Source organism: Microcaecilia unicolor, chromosome 6 (genome assembly GCF_901765095.1).
Source record: "Microcaecilia unicolor chromosome 6, aMicUni1.1, whole genome shotgun sequence".
Classification (NCBI taxonomy): domain Eukaryota; kingdom Metazoa; phylum Chordata; class Amphibia; order Gymnophiona; family Siphonopidae; genus Microcaecilia; species Microcaecilia unicolor.
In genome coordinates this window covers 277,660,570-277,678,126 of record NC_044036.1, presented here as the reverse complement: position 1 = coordinate 277,678,126, position 17,557 = coordinate 277,660,570, and the positions used below count along the sequence as shown (strand labels likewise).

Sequence of the window (17,557 nt, the reverse complement as noted above, 5' to 3'; positions counted from 1 at the left end):
TCTCTCTCTCTCGCACACACTGTATCTGTGTGAAACACACTCTGTCTCTCTCTCTCACACTGTGTCTCACATACGCACTTGCACACACTCTCATTCTCATAGACACACTCGCACCCAGACTCACTCTCTCTCTCTCTCACACACTCGCACATTCACTTTCTCTCACACACACAGTCACTCTCACATACACTCTCTCAAACATACACACTCCGAGGAAAACCTTGCTAGCACCCGTTTCATTTGTGTCAGAAACGGGCCTTTTTTACTAGTAGGTAATAAACAGTAGTGTCCATAGTTACTGAGTCCTCCTGGTGATTAATGGATGCCAGTTACTAGGTTACTATCAATTACGCATTATCTTGTAAAAAAAAGCCTGTCAAAATGCTAATATGGTTTTACAGTTCGAGTTGCCACCGTGCTGGGTTTTCTTTGGCCCCCCTTAAAATAACCTTTAAGTACTTACCCAATAGCACAGAAATATTACTGTAACTGAAATCGTTATGAGATAATTTGGATATCTGGAAAGTTACAGCAAAACTGGAACTGAAATGCATGAAAGCTCATTGTAGGAGTTATATACCTCATTGTACAATTAATCCTTTATTATCTAATATACTTCTAGTCTGCTATAGTGAAGTGCTGTGCATAACCATGTGTTATACTATCTCATAAATTCAGAGCGTGCTGTTTGAAGCAACTACACATCTAGTCCTGACTGTATTCCAGTTTAAAGGGAAAATATCTTTTACTTAGATTTCTAACTGTGGATATTTCAGGAATCAATAGTAAGTTAGTTCTGCAATCCAACTCAGGTTAATTTTCCACTTTTCACTGTACAATAGATTTTATTATACAATCCAGTTGACATTGATTGATTGAGCCATTTTGCTTAATGGTGGTACTGTTGAAGGCAGAGATTATGGTTAAATTCATTATGCTGTTAAAGGCTCATCAAAGTACTGAAGCTGTTTTACATTTATTCATTGCTTTTTTTGTAGAAAAAAAGGTGCTGGTACTCATTACGGGCGAGTCACCACATATGGCCCCGCCCTATGATAGCCACACCCGCATTAGCCACACCCCTTATACCAGCCATGGTGCATATAAACAGACATCATTGAAAATATTATACTAGTATAATAGAAAAAAATAACTTGTGATTTTTTTCATTATAAATAATTTCTGTAAGCTGTTACAGCTCCAGTATACCCAGTGCAAAATAAGACAGCAGATGTAAATTCTCAAATTGGACATATTCCAAACACTAAAATGAAAATAAAGTGATTTTTCTACCTTTGTTGTCTGGTGACTTTGTTTTTCTATCATATTGGTCCCAGTCTCTGATTCTGCTGCTCTCTATCTGTTCTCTTAACTCTGTTTCCAGGGCTTCCTTTCCATTTATTTCTTTACTTTCCTCCTTTCTTTTTCATTTTTTGCCCTACATCCATAAGTAAAAGCTGGGCTGTGGAATTGACTGGAGGAGGTATAATGTGGATCCAGCTTTTGCCTATTTTTTCCATCCATGTGCAGTTTTTTCTCCTCTTCCCTTTCCCTCGTCTCCATCCATGTGCATCTTCTTTTTTCTTTCCTCCCCTCCATCCAGGTCCAGCACTTCTCCTCTCTCCTTCCCTCCATCCATGTCCACCATTTCTCCTCTCTCTTCCCTCCCCTGTATCCATATAAAGCAATAATTCTTTCTCCCCTCTCCTCCATCCAAGTCCAGCATTTCTCCTCTCTCCCCACCAACCCCTCCATCCATCCATGTCCAGCAATTCTCCTCTATCTCCTGCTCTCCTCTCCATCCATTTCCAGCATTTCTCCTCTCTCCCCTGCCCTCCCCTCCCATCCATGTGCATTTCCTTCCTGTCTTCCCTCCCCTCCATCCATGTCCAGCATGTCTCCTCTCTCCCCTGCCCTCCCCTCCCATGTCCAGCGATTCTCCTCTATCCCCTGTCCTCCCCTGCCATCATGTCCAGCGATTCTCCTCTCTCCCCTTCCCTCCCCTCTCATCCATGTCCAACAATTCTCTTCTCTCCCCTGCCCTCCCCTTCCATCCATGTCCAGCGAATCTCTCTTCGCTGTCCTCCCCTCCCATCCAGGGCCGGTCTTAGCAAGTGCGGGGCCCTGTGCAGACCAATTTGGTGGGGCCCCATCCTAGCCCCTCCCTACCCTAGCCCCACCCCCACCCTAGCCCCGCCCCACCCTAGCTCCACCCCATTGATAAGATTATTCCATTTTAGAAAACTTTTTATTTATGAAATTTCAAATAAAGACAAATGAAGCTAAACTTGTACAGAAAAACTGATTGAAATAATAAGCACAATGCTATCATTAACCCCCCCCCCCCCCAGAAATTCAGTTCAAGTCCACTACAATTAGTAGTTCTAATTCTCATAACAAAGGAGAATAAAGGAAAAATACTAAGAAAAGATCCAGTACTTTCAAATTCCCCTATTTTTTAATTTAAAAAGGTTCCTTGGAAATGGATTTTATATGTGCTCTTTTCCTCTCCTAAGCTGAACATGCTTAGAGAAATGCCCCTCTTTCTTGAAGCTACAATGCTATTTGCTTTGGAAACTCAAATTCTTCTAAATACACATGATCTGGCCAGCGTAGCAAGATAAGTACCTTTAGATGGACAATTTTTAGTCTGCCCACTTGGGATTCTTTAGGTTTTCAATAACTTTGGGCAAATTAACAGTAAAGTCTGACACTACTAGCCCTCTCCACTTGCCCCTGTCCCCACCCCTCACATACATGCACCACTTTAGCTAACCTCTTGATCTTTTCCTGTCACTGCCCTTCATAAAACACTGAATTTTGACTTAATCACTGATGGGAGAATAATAGACTACTGCAATAGTATTTACCTTTAAAATGGCACAAAAGGGGTTTGAAACTTCCTTCTTCCTTATAAGAAAAGCTATCATCATACCTGGCTTGCCTTTGAATGGCAGTGGCACAAACTTGCTCCAGCTCGAGCTCCACTTGACTGCCTTTATTTTTAAGTCGCACTCACTCGCACACCGGCTCACCTCCAACCAGGCTCCAGGCAGCTTTCCCGCTCAGTGACTCCCGCCCGCCAAACAGAAAATACCTCATCAGAAGGCGGGACATTGAGCGGGAAGTGAAACACTGGGGTGAGCCATCAGCAACTCTCTGTTGGGAACCGGGGCCATCACGCTGGTGCTGCAACTGTCTGTCGGTGCAACTGTCGGGGTCCAGGGAGGCTGTTGACGGCGGGCTCAGCGGGGGGTGGGCACCATGCCGCAACGTGGCGGGAACGGAGCATCATGATGCGGTCGTCCGAGCGGGGGTCGGTCGGAGTGAGGCAGAGTTCAGGTGCGCCACGCGGGGCCCTATGCGGCCGACTTGGCCGCCTCTGCCTAAGACTGGCCCTGCTCCCATCCATGTCCAGTATGTCTCCTCTCTCCCCTGCCCTCCCCTCCCATCCATGTCCAGCATGTCTCCTCTCTCCCCTGCCCTCCCCTCCCATCCATGTCCAGCATGTCGCCCCTCTCCCCTGCCCTCCCCTCCTATCCATGTCCAGCAATTCTCTCTTCCCTGCCTTCCATTACCATCTATGTCCAGCAATTCTCCTCTCTCCCCTGCCCTCCCATCCCATCCAATCCATGTCCAGAATGATTCTCCTCTCTCCCCTGTCCTCCCATCCAATCCATGTCCAGAATGATTCTCCTCTCCCCTCCCCTCCACTCCATGTCCAGCGATTCCCCTCCCTTCCTTCCCCTCCCCTCCCAGCGATTCCCCTCCCCTCCATGTCCACTAACTCTCCCCAGCCTCCACTTGCCCCCAAGATCATTCAAACCCCAGCCCCACCTGCCCGCCCTCACCTGCCCACTCCCTTCCATTCGTGCACCTGGCTGTGCTCCCTATGTCGCTAAACTTTTATCGAAGTTGCAGCGAACTGGCAGAGAAAGCAGCAGCAATCAGGCAGGCTCGCCTCCTCATCGCTTGCTTCGGTTCCCTTTCCTCTCAGCGCGTCCCACCCTTGTGGAGAGGAAATTACATCAGATGAGGGCAGGATGCGCTGAGAGGGAAGTGAAGCGAGTGACGAGGAGGCGAGCCTGCCTGCTGCTTTCACTGCCGGTTCGCCGCGACTTTGGGTAAACAAAAATTTTGCAACGCAGGGAGCACGGCCGGGTGCACGAACGGAAGGGAGCAGGCAGGTGAGCCGGACTGCACAAAAAAAGCAATGCATTTATTACTCCTCCTGTACTCATTTGTAGCATCCTGAAACTTAGGTTTAGGACAGCATTCATTCCATATGAGCAACTGAGAAATAAAAAAAAATAGGTGAAATGCCGTTCCACTGCATACAAGATTTCGATGCTGTGGGGAATGGACAGGATGCCATAAGGAATATAAGTTAATGTAATAAATTAATATAATGACATCTAATTACGTCATAGTAACCCTATTTGAAAATTCCATGAGGTGTCTGATCAACCATTGTTACCAGTGCATAGTTTTCCTTAGCAGATAGACCATTGATCTGACCCAGCTCAGCACTTTTATGTTCAAACGCTGTCCTCTTTAGTTAGGTCATATCTTACTCTTCTCCATATTCAAACTTTGCCTGAAGGAACATAACTTCAGAGAACAAAATGGCCCGATAATACCTTAATTTGATAAGCGGAGGAGTGGCCTAGTGGTTAGGGTGGTGGACTTTGGTCCTGGGGATCTGAGGAACTGAGTTCAGTTCCACTTCAGGCACAGGCAGCTCCTTGTGACTCTGGGCAAGTCACTTAACCCTTCATTGCCCCATGTAAGCCGCATTGAGCCTGCCATGAGTGGGAAAGCGCGGGGTACAAATGTAACAAAAAAAATTAAAAAATCTATCATAATGACATACTCCCCTGAATTCTATAAAAACTACTAAAAATTCCACATGCAAATTGGGGGAAGGCGCCCAATTTGCACACACAATTTAATTGAATAATGAGCCAAATAGCACCAATAATTGAGATCTGAACAAGCAATTATCAGTGCATTGCTAATTGGATTTAATTAAAATTTACAGGAATAAATTTTATGTGCAGGTTCAAAAAAGAGATGTGGCAATGGGCAGATCAGGGCATTCCTTTAATTTACATGCATTCATAGGAGCCAACTTTTCAAAATGATTGGGGGTGCTGAAATTTTTTTTTACAGGTGGTGCATTCCCCGCCCTCCTCCCCCTGCGTTCCAGCCCCCTCTCTCCCTCCCTCAGAGTTCCAGTCCCTCCCGCCTGCCCTCCCTCTCTCTCTCTCTCTCCTTTCCCTCCCCCCTCTCTCTCTCCTTTCGAGTTCCAGGGCCCCCCTCCCTCCGAGTTCCAAGGCCTGCCTCCCTCCCTCCGTCCGTCCGAGTTCCAAGGCCCCCTCCCTCCGTCCGTCCGAATTTTAAAAGCCCTCTTCTTACCTCGCGTCAGTGAAAAGCGTGCACTGCAGGCTCGTCGGCGCTTCAGCCTTCCCTTGCGGAAACAGGAAATGAGGGCGGGACCAGAGCCAAGAGACAGAAGGGAAAGCTGAAGCACCGAAGAGACTGCAGTGCATGCTTTTCACTGACGTGAGGTAAGAAGAGGGCTTTTAAAATTCGGACGGATGGAGGGAGGGGGGTGGCCTTGGAACTCGGAGGGTAGTAGTAGGTTTAAAATTCTGGCTGGGCTGGAAGGGAACTTCCGGTCCATAAAATATTGGGGGTGCTCGAGCACCCACAGCACCCACGGAGTCGGCGCCTATGCATGCATTGTTATAGAATAAAGGGGATCTGCACCTAATTTAAGCATGGGGATTTACACCAAGGTTTCTTTGGTGTAAATGGTCGTGCCTAAATCTAATTGTGGTTCCTTGCACTAAGCACTATTCTATAAACAGTGCCCTATTTTAAGTGTCATTTATAGAATAGCACTTATCACTGTTTTTTTTCAGCTCTGATTTTTTAGGTGCCATTTATAGAATTCAGTTCACTGTACCTAACACTTTAGAACAGGGAGTGACTGCTGACTGGTCATAAAGCAAAAATATTTTGAAAAATAAAATTCTTTTTGCACTATTAATTTTTCATATGATGCAGCCATTTTTAAAAACATTATCAGTCCATTGGTTTCCCTAAGTCCCCCAGTCCTTTTGTGCTGCTTCTGCTTCTATTAAATATTAGTGTAGTACTACATGATGTAGTGCACGTAAAAGAGGCACTTTCTGCCCATGACAGCTTACTATAAAATGTCATCCTTGCAGCTGATGCTTATCTTCATTTCACCTTTTTCTCCCACCTTAATAGAAGCTCTTGGTGGCAGATCATACCTGCATCTAGTGCATCTGCATGATGGGTGCCTAAACAGTACTTACCTGGTACGACAGTAGTAGTGGAATATAAATCCATGAGTGCAGGCTGAGAGCCAGATGCACAAAGGTCCCGTTAAGGATCCGTCTGCGTTTCCAAATCAGTAAAAATTGACCGATTTAGAAGCACAGAGGGATTCACAAAGAAAATCGCATGCAAATGAGCTTCTCGTTGCTTTTGTGACCCAGCTCATTTGCATGCGATATGGGGGAATCAAGTCAGTGAGCTGAGCATGCGCAGAACAGTCAATCGCTATGCGTGGCTGCTCTGTGCATGCTACAGACAGCTGTCATACACGCAGACAAGCTGTGTGTATGATAGCAATAGATTTACCCTTTTTTTTTTTGGATGGGCATACCTGTATTGCAGCTCCCTGCCTCCCGCTGCTGGGAAAAAGTGAGAAAAAACCTCTCTGATGCTCTCCGCTCTTCTGTGAAGAATCAGCAGCATCAGGGCATGGTTCCACCCCCAGCTGTTCCTGCTGCTTCCTTCTATTGGCTGGCTGACATCCTAGAACGCCCATCTCCCTGAAGATGGACTCTCATTGGCTGGCTGCTGTCCCAACCCCTCCTCCCTGTAGGAATTCCCTGATGATATCCCTTTAGAGCTGTGAACTGATTGGATCCGAACTTCCTGGTGTCCCCCTCCAGTAATGAGTGGGCGGGACATCTCAGGCTGATGCTGTCCAATTGGTTTAGCCCCTCTCTGTGGAAGGGGACACCAGGAAGTTCGGATCCAATCAGTTCACAGCTCTAAAGTGATGTCATCAGGAAAGCCCTGCAGGGAGGAGTTCAGACAGCAGCCAGCCAATGAGAGTCCATCTCCAGGGAGATAGGCTTTTTAGGATGTCAGCCGGCCAATGGAAGGAAGCAGCAGGAACAGGTGGGGGTGGAACCAAACGCTTTGATGACCCTTGTCTTCCTTGCATTTTTGGTAAGCCACCATTACTTTTATGTGTTACATTTCGGTACTGCCCCCCCCCCCCCCAATTTCTTGCCAGTAAAATGTCATTTGAAAAAGAAACATATGGCACGACTTTCATCCATGCAAAGAAGCTGCGTATAAGCTGGTATACTTTTTTTTGTGCTCCATCTTCCCTGCCTCGTTTCTCCCTTTCTCCTACTTGCGATAATAAGAACCGGCAGGTCCACACCTCCCGTTAAAATTTCCACAGTAAAGGTAGGGACTGCTTTTGTGCATGGGGTCGGAAACAGTAGTGCATCACATTCACATTATAATAGTAATTAGCTCATTTGCATTCCGTTTTCATTAGCTGCTACTGTAACAGAAAAATGGCTCGGAGAACCCTTTTATGCATGTCCCGGTTTACTACTTGCACACTAAACTGGCTAGAACCAGTTTAAAAACCACGTTGCTGGCTCGTTAAGTTTAGTGCATCTGGCCCTGAGTAAAGGGAATTCTCCTTTAAGAGATTACATTCCTATTGGTAAAGTGTCATGAGATAACAGCACCCCCCCCCCCCCCCACACACACACCTACTTGGTGCAGACTAAGCAAAAGCTGGCCAGGGGAGGGGGTTATTCAACCAATATGTGCTTGTTAGAATAATTTATAATGTTTATCAGAGAATTTTGAAAGTATTCTAGACTTCTGTTTGCGTCTGTGTATGTGTCCCTAGAATCCCGCAATGTAATTCAATATACAAACAAATCAATAATGAAAATTTTTTTACAATGGAAAAATGCCTAATACAGTGGAATCCAGAGATCATTCAGTAAAGGAAAAAAGAATGTTTTATATCAATACAATGATTAAACTGGTTGAAGCCATTAGTGGAACATTTCCACCCAACCAAAATATATTTGTATAGATAAATAGACAGATATAGCAAATCAAGCAAAACAAAAAACTAGGAAAGGATCTGAGTAGTTCAACAGCCCATTAAATATTTATGTACTAAGAGAAGTCGGCTAGTAACACCTTGAAATGTATTCAAGAAAACTAACCTGATGGTTGGGTATATGAAATCAATGTTAGATGTAACAAATACATTATGGTGCAACATTTTGGAACTTTCTTGGTCAAAAGACTGCATCTTAATTTACAAACCATTTGTTTTGCAGTGTCTTCCCCCGGGAGCTAAAAGAGGTTTTTGCCTCTTGGAGACAAGAATGCAGCAACCGAGGGCGTCCAGATATAAGTGAAAGATTGATCAGTGCCTCTTTATTTCTCCGTTTCCTCTGTCCAGCCATCATGTCCCCTTCTCTCTTTAATCTTCTTCAAGAGTACCCGGATGACCGAACTGCACGCACTTTGACTCTTATTGCCAAGGTCACACAAAACCTAGCTAACTTTGCCAAGTAAGTGTCCTTTCGAAGACTTTCAGGAGAAACTAAGGAAACCAGTTTAGAAAGCTTGCATACCATTTACCTGTAAATGCCTAAGCATTGTTATAGTGATTTTAGAAAGCTAGTACTTGCATGTGTAGAGCGGCAGCATACTTCTACGGTCTGTACACTGAGAATGGCAAGGACAAATCAAACTCAGTATACATATAAAATATCACATACCATGTAAAATGAGTTTATCTTGTTGGGCAGACTGGATGGACCGTACAGGTCTTTATCTGCCGTCATTTACTATGTTATGCACAGTTTTGAAGAGTTATGTAAGGGCAAAATACACATAAATTGCAAATTCTAGACGTTGACTGAGAGTCATGTGGTTCAGGTAACTTCTTGTTTGGATTTTTTGCAGGGGTGATTGAGGGGGCAATTGTGCTTAACGCTGGTGTTTAAAACCACATTTAAAATCCGATATTCAGAGTTTTGTAGCTTGGCTTCTTAATTGGCTCCCCTCGGCCATCTAGCTTTGCAAAATCTTGCTTTCACACATGTAGCACTAGCACTCATGCCACTGTATGTGCTGCAAACTAAAAATGTATTTCCAGTGTTTTTATACATATTTTACAAAAGGCTCCACATTCAAGGAGCCTTTTATTTGGAAATTGTGCATGTTCAGACTTAGAGAATCCATTCTTGTCTAGGTACTCTGTACAAAATTTGGATATAATGACCTAGATTAGTTAAACTCTATACCCGTGGTTTTTCTATTGCTCATCTAAAATAAGTATTTACTTGGAAATTATCACTAGTTAAAGCTGACCTTTAATTCTCTTTTCCAAATATCCTTTCATTGCCAAGATTTTGAAAGGCAAAGGCTACAGAGCGTTAAGCAAAACCCTAGATCAGGGGTACACAACTCTGATTCTTCAATGCTGCAAGATGGTCCACATTTCAGGGTATCTACAATAAATATGAATGAGATCCTTTTGCATTCAAAAGGGGCAGGGCATACTTTGATTTGGTTTATATACTTTATACACTGCTTAATAAAAACAAGGTTTTAAAGTGGTTTACAATTTTAAAAAAGCAGGTAAAAATACGAACAGTATACAATCTATATGTAACCCTGGTCTCACCAAAACTTCGGGGCACCATCTAGCTATTCAGGTCTGCACCCGAACCAGGGACACTACAAAAGATGTAATTTCTTACTGAGTTGGGCGCAGGCCAGGGCAAGACTTACTCCAGTAGGCCATAGGGTTTTAAACTACACTTTCTTTATTTTCTTTGTCAGTCTGGGAGCAAATGAACTCTCACTCCAAAGAAATTCCTCCACACCAGGTTTTATGAAACAAACATGAACCTTACTTGAATGCTGCATTGGGCAGTTTACCTAAATTTCATATTTCTGGTAACAAACACTTCACTCCAGCCATATCAAACAGTTCAAGTTGTATCCACAATGGTTGAGGTTTAAGTGCTAGATTAAGACTCTTGGTGTAACTTAGCAGTCAATTTCTAAATTCTTTGGTATTTACGTATTTACAGCTCCTCCGGTCCGATACCCATCCTTTTGCGCAGAATAATCCAAGGCTGTGCTCGCAGTGCTTATGCAGCAAGCTGTCTCCACTAGGACAGACCTCCCTGCCTGTCCTTCTCTCCCAAGGAGCACTTCTCTGAGCTGCTACCTCTGATACCGAACAGGCTCTTTCCTGTTCTGCTCCTGGGCTGGGTTAACCCTTCTACCCACCCAGAGCACTCCTCACATGTACAGTTAATGTTTTTATTGGCAAAAATCTCCTCTTAATTCAGCTTGTCCAAGACACCCTTTCTCCTCACAGGTCCTGGCAGGAGTAGAGGCAATCAAAGACCATGTGCTCTGCACAACAACAACTTTTATAACTTCTTAACTCCACCCCTATGTGACATCTCCTATCTATCTAAACCCATAAACATTTTCCTCAGCAGCTTCCCATAAACACTCTCCTTTATCTCACCCCACTCCCTCCCTCCAGTAACTCTGAAGGAGGAGTGTCTCATTAGTTTTATTAATCCCCAATATATGGGGGGATTACACACGTAACAATACAAAATAGTATAATAATAGAAAATAGAACATTGTAAAAAAAATGTAACTTAGCAAACAACTAAATCACATGCATATTTAATGGGGGCATCTTGAAACAGGAGAACTGACTTGCTTACTGTGATTGAGACCCAAAGAGTCTTATGTAGAATGTATTTGTAGATGCTAGAGACATTTTTTGCCGTTTTCATAATGACTCTACTTGATCAATTAATAAAACCTTGCAAACCTTAGGTTTCTGCTTGCATTTATTTCAAACTTACTGCCTAATACAGGGGTAGGCAACTCCGGTCCTCGAGAGCCGCAGGCAGGTCAGGTTTTCAGGATATACACAATGAATATGCAGGAGATAGATTTGCAAGCACTGCCTCCATGGTATGCAAATCTATTTCCTGCATATTCATTGTGGATATCCTGAAAACCTGAACCTGCCTGCGGCTCTCGAGGACCGGAGTTGCCTACCCCTGACATTTCTCTTTATTAATCAATAATGGGCATTTGGGAGGTTCAAAGGCACAAAAAGTCTCTTAAGGATGTTGCTTGTGGTCTGTCTTGTCAGTCATCGTGCCTTTGGATGTCTGTAGGCTGTATGGCATGGCCTTCTTGACCTTTTTCTGTGCTTTACAGCAAGTGTATTCAGATGTCTGTAGGTTGTATGGCATGACCTTCCTGGCTTTTCTGTGCTCCAGACCCACAAACAGAACTGGCTTTCAGGATAATCAAAATATGCAAATTAATATGATTCCAAGCCCAAATGTGGGGCAGCTATATCCAAAGCATATGCTGGTGTGAGGATCCTGAAACCCAGTCCTATTTGGTACCCTCAGGGATTGGAGTTGAAAGGACCCTGGTTTGGTACTTTTCCTGTTTGGATACATAAGTATTGCCAAACTGGGACAGACCAAAGGGTCCATTAAGCCTAGCATCCTGTTTCCAACAGTGGCCAATCCAGGTCACAAATACCTGGCAAGATCCTGAATAAACAGTGGATTTTCCCAAGTCAATTTAATAGTGGTCTACGGACTTTTCCGTTAGGAAGCATTCCAGACGTTTTTTAACCCACTAAGCTAACCGCCTTACCACATTCTCTGGCAATGAATTCCAGAGTGTATTTAAAATGTTGAGTGAAGAAACATTTTCTCTGATTCATTTTAAATGTACTATTTTTAGCTTCATTGCATGCCGCTATTCCTGGTATTTTTGGAAAGATGTAAACGAACGATTCACGTCTACCCGTTCCACTCCAATCATTATTTTATAGACCTCTACCATATCTCCCCTTAGCCTTCTTTTCTCCAAGCTGAAGAGCCCTAGTCGCTTCAGCCTTTCCTCTCTTGTTGTCTGTCTGTCAGCACAACCTCTCTCTACATTTAGAAGATGTCACAGAGACCTTTGAAAGGAGCATTGCCCAGGTTTTCTATTAAACAAGTGATGATGTGAATCCAAAGTGTCTCAATAGAGTTCTAAAAGAATCATCATGGCTGTGCCAACTGTCTTGGCAGCCACAAGGGACTGCAGCATATGACTTTAATGTCTTCCTGTTCTGCTGTAGAAGAGAACGGGATGTATAACTAATATTTTATTTTACTTATCTAGCCAAACACAGAAAAACAACTGCTTATTGGCACAGTGCCTTGGAAATATCTAGGTTTCACTTCAGATAGTCAAGTAATGTCTGTGTTTATCAAGTCCTGCTGTAAGGATAGATGACTCAGTAAATTATATCCTAACTAGTCTGTAGGAAGATATAAATCTGTCATTAAAAGGACACGTCATTGTAGTTTAATTGATGATCAGAGAGGACATCTTAACATATTTTTGCCATGGAGAATGTGTAATAATGTTAGTCCTTGTCTACCTGGAGAGAAAAACAGTCTAGCCGTTATGCTTTCCTGCAGAAAATATGCATAGCTACTACAATTAATAGTGACGTTTGTTTCAGCAATGCTTTTTCACTTTACCTATAGGTTTGGCAGTAAGAAAGAGTACATGTCTTTATGAACCAGTTCCTGGCGGCATGAGTGGACAAACATGCAGCGTTTCCTACTTGAGATTTTCCAATCCTGAAACTCTGTCTAACACTGCTGGATTTGAAGGTTACATCGATCTAGGCCGAGAACTGTCCACACTGCACTCTCTGCTCTGGGAAGGTCATCTCACAGTTTGATTCAGGTATAGGGTGACACTGGGAAGGGCTGATTGAACAGATGGCATTAGCTAAACCTATGGCCCTTCAAATTTGTCACATCAGTGCGGTAGTGATACACTGTGATGTATGATATAATATATCCTGCAGTAGAATCCCGTATTTACTCAGTAGAACTTACTGCAGTGATATAGGGTCATGTTGGCAATCTGAAAGTGTCATGCCCAAGAGAGTTTTCAAGAACTTCAATCTATACTGAATGACAGTGCAAGAAAAAGTAGAATTGCAGGATCGGTGCCTGCAGTGAGGTAGCAGTTATCTAGGCACAAAAGAAGTGTGAAGGCCTTTGTGTTTAGATTTTACAAAGCTAAGGGGCTCTTTACAAAGGACATGCTGAAAAATGGCCAGCAGTATTAGCAGACGGGTGTTTTTGGGCATGCGCAAAATCCTTTTTTCAGCACACCTGTAAAAAAAATGCCTTTTTAAGTTATATGCCGGAAAACTGGACGGTGCCCAAAATGAAAGTTGCCACCACTGCTGTTTTGGGTCTGAGACCTTACCGCCAGCCATTAACATAGCGGTAAAGTCTCATGCAGTAACCGGGCAGTAATGAACTACGTGCGCCAAATGCCACTTGGCACACATCCGATATGCGCGGCAGAAAAAATAAAAATTATTTTTCGGACTTGCTTATCAGACGCGCACCAAAAATGAAATTACTGCAACAGCCACGCGGTAGCTCGTTGCCGGAAACCTCCATTTTGGTGTGTGTTGGGCTTGCATAGACGGTTACGTGGCTTAGTAAAAGGGCCCCTAAAACTCTTATTATGTGGGTTAACACTGAAGAGAGTCAAAAGCTCCAGAAATAATGCAGGGATGTTGAAGTAGCCGAACAATATATAAACATGACTGATAAATAGAAGCAGACTGTGTTATATAGGTATGAATTTTGGTTCAGTTGGTCCACTATATAATACTCAAATTGAAGCAGAATCAATTGGAATAGGAGTTTAACAAAATCTAGAACCAATTGAACAGGATCAGAATCTCCACTTCTCTAATGTTAGAGTCCTTTCACACCACAGGATCTCATATTCCAAATAATTTGGCTTCATCTTGGATAACGCTGGTCTCACAGCATGAATAAATAATATTTGTGATGTAGCATGGGACTGGCAATATGGTGGCATGTTTGTATAGGTGTCTACTGGATATCTAAGTTTCAAGTTTAATTTGGTACAACAACCAATGGAAAACCTGCTGGGCAGTTTAAATGCTAAAAATTTCCAAACCAAAAGGCAAAGAGAACACCATTTCTTTGATAGAACAGAGAAAGGAAAGAGGAGATGAGAGTGGAAGAGGAAGTGGGAAATGTCCTAGATAGTTATGAGTCAATTTCTATGAGTAAACACTATAGGCAGAAAAAGGGGCCTAACGTATCTAGTATAATTTTCCTTCGTACATTAAACATTTTGCCTGTATTTCTACAGGGTACTGTAGCTAAACTTGGACCTCTCCACCGCATAATGAAGGATGTGAACACAGGCACTGACTACATCCAGCAAGGTGCAGGTCTCGGTCCACAGCTGATCACAGTGCTTCAGTATCACATACTAGCAACAGCTATTTCTGCCGGGCTGCAGAAGATGTGATAGAGAATGACTTATCTGGGTAAGAGAAACAGAAATTCAGTCTAAACTACGTACTATAATTCCAAAATTCTGTGAATCTGTTTTACCTCTAGGGCTATAAACTACACCTTCAGATTTTGTGCCTAGAGTACTTGCAACTTCTTTAAACAAATAATCATAAAGGCCCCATGGTTAAATTTCCCTCGCTGTTCTGAACAGCACTGAAAAATTAGTACCAGAACAGCGCGGGGAATTAAAGCCCTGATGATCAAACTTAATAGCATACCAATAGCACAATCCTCACGCAGGAGCTGTTTGACAGGTCCGGACTGTCAAAAAAAAAAAAAGACCGGAGCTGTCAAACATAGCGGCTGGAGGCCCCTACCAACAGAAATCCCCACATCTCCCAGCTCCCCGGTGGTCTGGCACCTCCTAAACCTTCCCTGTACTTCAAAGAGACAGAGGAGGGAGTAGCACGGTCCTCCTTCCAGCGCCACCTCCAAAATGGCGTGCCCTGCCCAAATACAGCTTGGGATGTGCTAGGCGTGGCTTCCCTACCATATAGGGAGTTTTCCCTTATATGGTAAGGAAGCCGCATCCAGCGCATCCCAGGATGCACAGGGCAGGGCGCAGCCATTTTGGATGCAGCGCTGGAAGGAGGACATTGCTACTTCATGGCCTGGGGTAGGATGGGGAGGGATGGGGAGTCCTGATAGTATGCAAATGCATGCTGGACAGGGCTCCACATTCCTACCCAATGGGGGAGTGCCCTTGTTTGACACGCTGCCCGCTGAGCATTGGAGAGGAATATGTAATGCCCTGTTTAGCATGTATTTGCATGCTACTTGCGGTCAGAGCTGGTGGAGCTCTTTGTTTCACACGCTTGCCAGCTCTGATCATGGGGCTGGGGCAAACGCGGGCACTAGTATGGTGGTAATAACCTCTAGCTCCCACGTTTGCTTCTGATCACCGGGGTCAGAGAACCTTATTTCTTTAGAAAATGCTTTGGTTTCCTTGAAAGAGCTGAACTGTTCCTCTAAAAATTATGTTTTTTTGTTTGACATTGAATGTAATTAAATAGATCAGAAGAACAATACGAAGAAGCACTATGGATTTACATTTTATTTAACAAATCAGTTAGGAAAAGGAGGCAGGAGGTCTGCCCCTGTAATCAGAGATTTATCTCTAACACTGCTCAGCATGTGGTAAAACAATTTGAAAATCTATTCACATTTCATGTAGGAAAAGTATTTGTAAAAGCAAAGTCGAGAACAGCTCGTGATGGCTTGTAGTTATATCATCTTTTAGATAGCCCTAGTGGTTCTATCATTTAAAGCCCATATTTAAGCTAATCTAAATGAATACTGTATAAATTCCATGACACCGGATACGTATTTTCCGACGTTAAGCTGTTTGGATAATTTTCCTGCTTTTGCTCAACACTAAACGTTGTTAAACTGGTAAGACAACAACTAGATCATCAAGTAATCAGTTTTCTACCATAGGTTTTATTTAGTTTATTGTCAAACTTGATTTTTTTTTTTGCCTCAGATCCAGATAATATAATTATAAAATAATAAAATAATATCATAACAATAAATCATTAAAATCTTTTGTTTTTAGTTTAAACCATGTAACATTAATACAACTGAGGAAATAACCAGGTCTTTGGCTTTTTGTGAAAGTTATAATAAAAGAAGCACTGATTGATTGTCCACTAGGATGCAAGAAAATGCCATCTGTTGAGATCCCTCACGTATAAACACCAAAAGATTTTTAAATATTTTTGCAATGGTTCTTTTCTTAAACAACAACAAAAAAAAAAACTGATACAGGTATATCCCTCTATATAAAGTGTATATATAAAACCAGTTTCAATCATTATTAAATACAATTATTTTATTATTATAATGGCTGACTGTGACGAGCTTGCTTATTATTTTTTTTCAATAATTTGCTGTAGTCTTTAAAGCTGGTTTCCCTTTTTATTATTTATTTCCCATAAGTCTGATAGATTTCACAAGGTTACCATCACCAACCCCTGAAAACAAGGACTTGTTTTTGTCACAAGGTCCACTGGGGTTCAGCCCTCTCCTGCCGAAGTTCCAGCTACTCAGAAGCCAATGAAACCGGAGGTGCAAATAGCCAATGGTAGCAAAAGTCTATCCATGGTGGACCTGCAGGACAATCGAATTTTGGACAGTGGAGCTAATGCTTCTGGCACTGGGGACTCTCTAAACGACAGCCAGTCCTCCATTGGACAATTACAAGGAATATGGACTACACGAACTTTACAAAACAATTTACCAACCATGGCAACTGTTCGGAGAGCTGGGCAAACACCGACGACACCAAACACTGACGGTACTCCTGGTAGGCCTCAACTCTTGGCACCTTTATCCTTCCAGAACCAGTGTACCAGATGGCAGCAGCACTGCCAGTGTCACCCGTGGTTTGGGGGACTCAGGTTCAGAATGCCACAGCTCTCTCAGTTCTCACAGCAATAGTGAGGACTTAACAGGTAGTAGGCATGGCTTTGTTAATCCTGGAAGTAACGAGGAGTTCACAAGACGCTCTGGGGATCTGGCCCGCAGACAACTATCTTTAACAGAAAAAACAGGCCAGCCCACAATGCCACGTCAGAACAGTGCAGGTCCCCAGAGGCGTATAGACCAGCCACCACCACCTATGACAAGGGGTAGGACACCTCCCACTTTATTAAACACGATGCAGTATCCTAGACCATCCAGTGGCAGTATGATGTCAGCCTCCCCAGACTGGCCAGGTACTGGTGTCCGATTAAGACAGCAATCCTCCTCCTCAAAGGGTGATAGTCCAGAAATGAAACAACGACCAATGCACAAACAGGTTGGTTTTATTTCTATAATCCTAAAGAAATTATATCACAGCATCTTTATAACTGCACTGTACATTCACTGCAAAGCTTGTATGAGTATTGTGTCTGTCTACACAAGTACAGAGAAAGAAATATACACCACTGTCTCTAGACGCAGAAAGAATTTGTTGTGAGAGTATCAGATTATTT

The 17,557-nt window shown here is 43.2% G+C and overlaps 1 protein-coding gene across 1 annotated transcript in view; it reads left to right on the top strand.

The window, feature by feature from the left end:
* The window catches only part of DAB2IP (DAB2 interacting protein), a 527,970-nt gene that overhangs the window by 458,563 nt on the left and 51,850 nt on the right, over nucleotides 1-17,557 (top strand). The window contains 10 exon segments of the mRNA XM_030207557.1: nucleotides 8,427-8,663; nucleotides 12,702-12,789; nucleotides 12,791-12,884; nucleotides 14,265-14,284; nucleotides 14,371-14,433; nucleotides 14,436-14,551; nucleotides 16,518-16,567; nucleotides 16,570-16,917; nucleotides 16,920-16,958; nucleotides 16,961-17,379. Coding sequence (XP_030063417.1) covers nucleotides 8,427-8,663; nucleotides 12,702-12,789; nucleotides 12,791-12,884; nucleotides 14,265-14,284; nucleotides 14,371-14,433; nucleotides 14,436-14,551; nucleotides 16,518-16,567; nucleotides 16,570-16,917; nucleotides 16,920-16,958; nucleotides 16,961-17,379 — 1,474 coding nt within the window.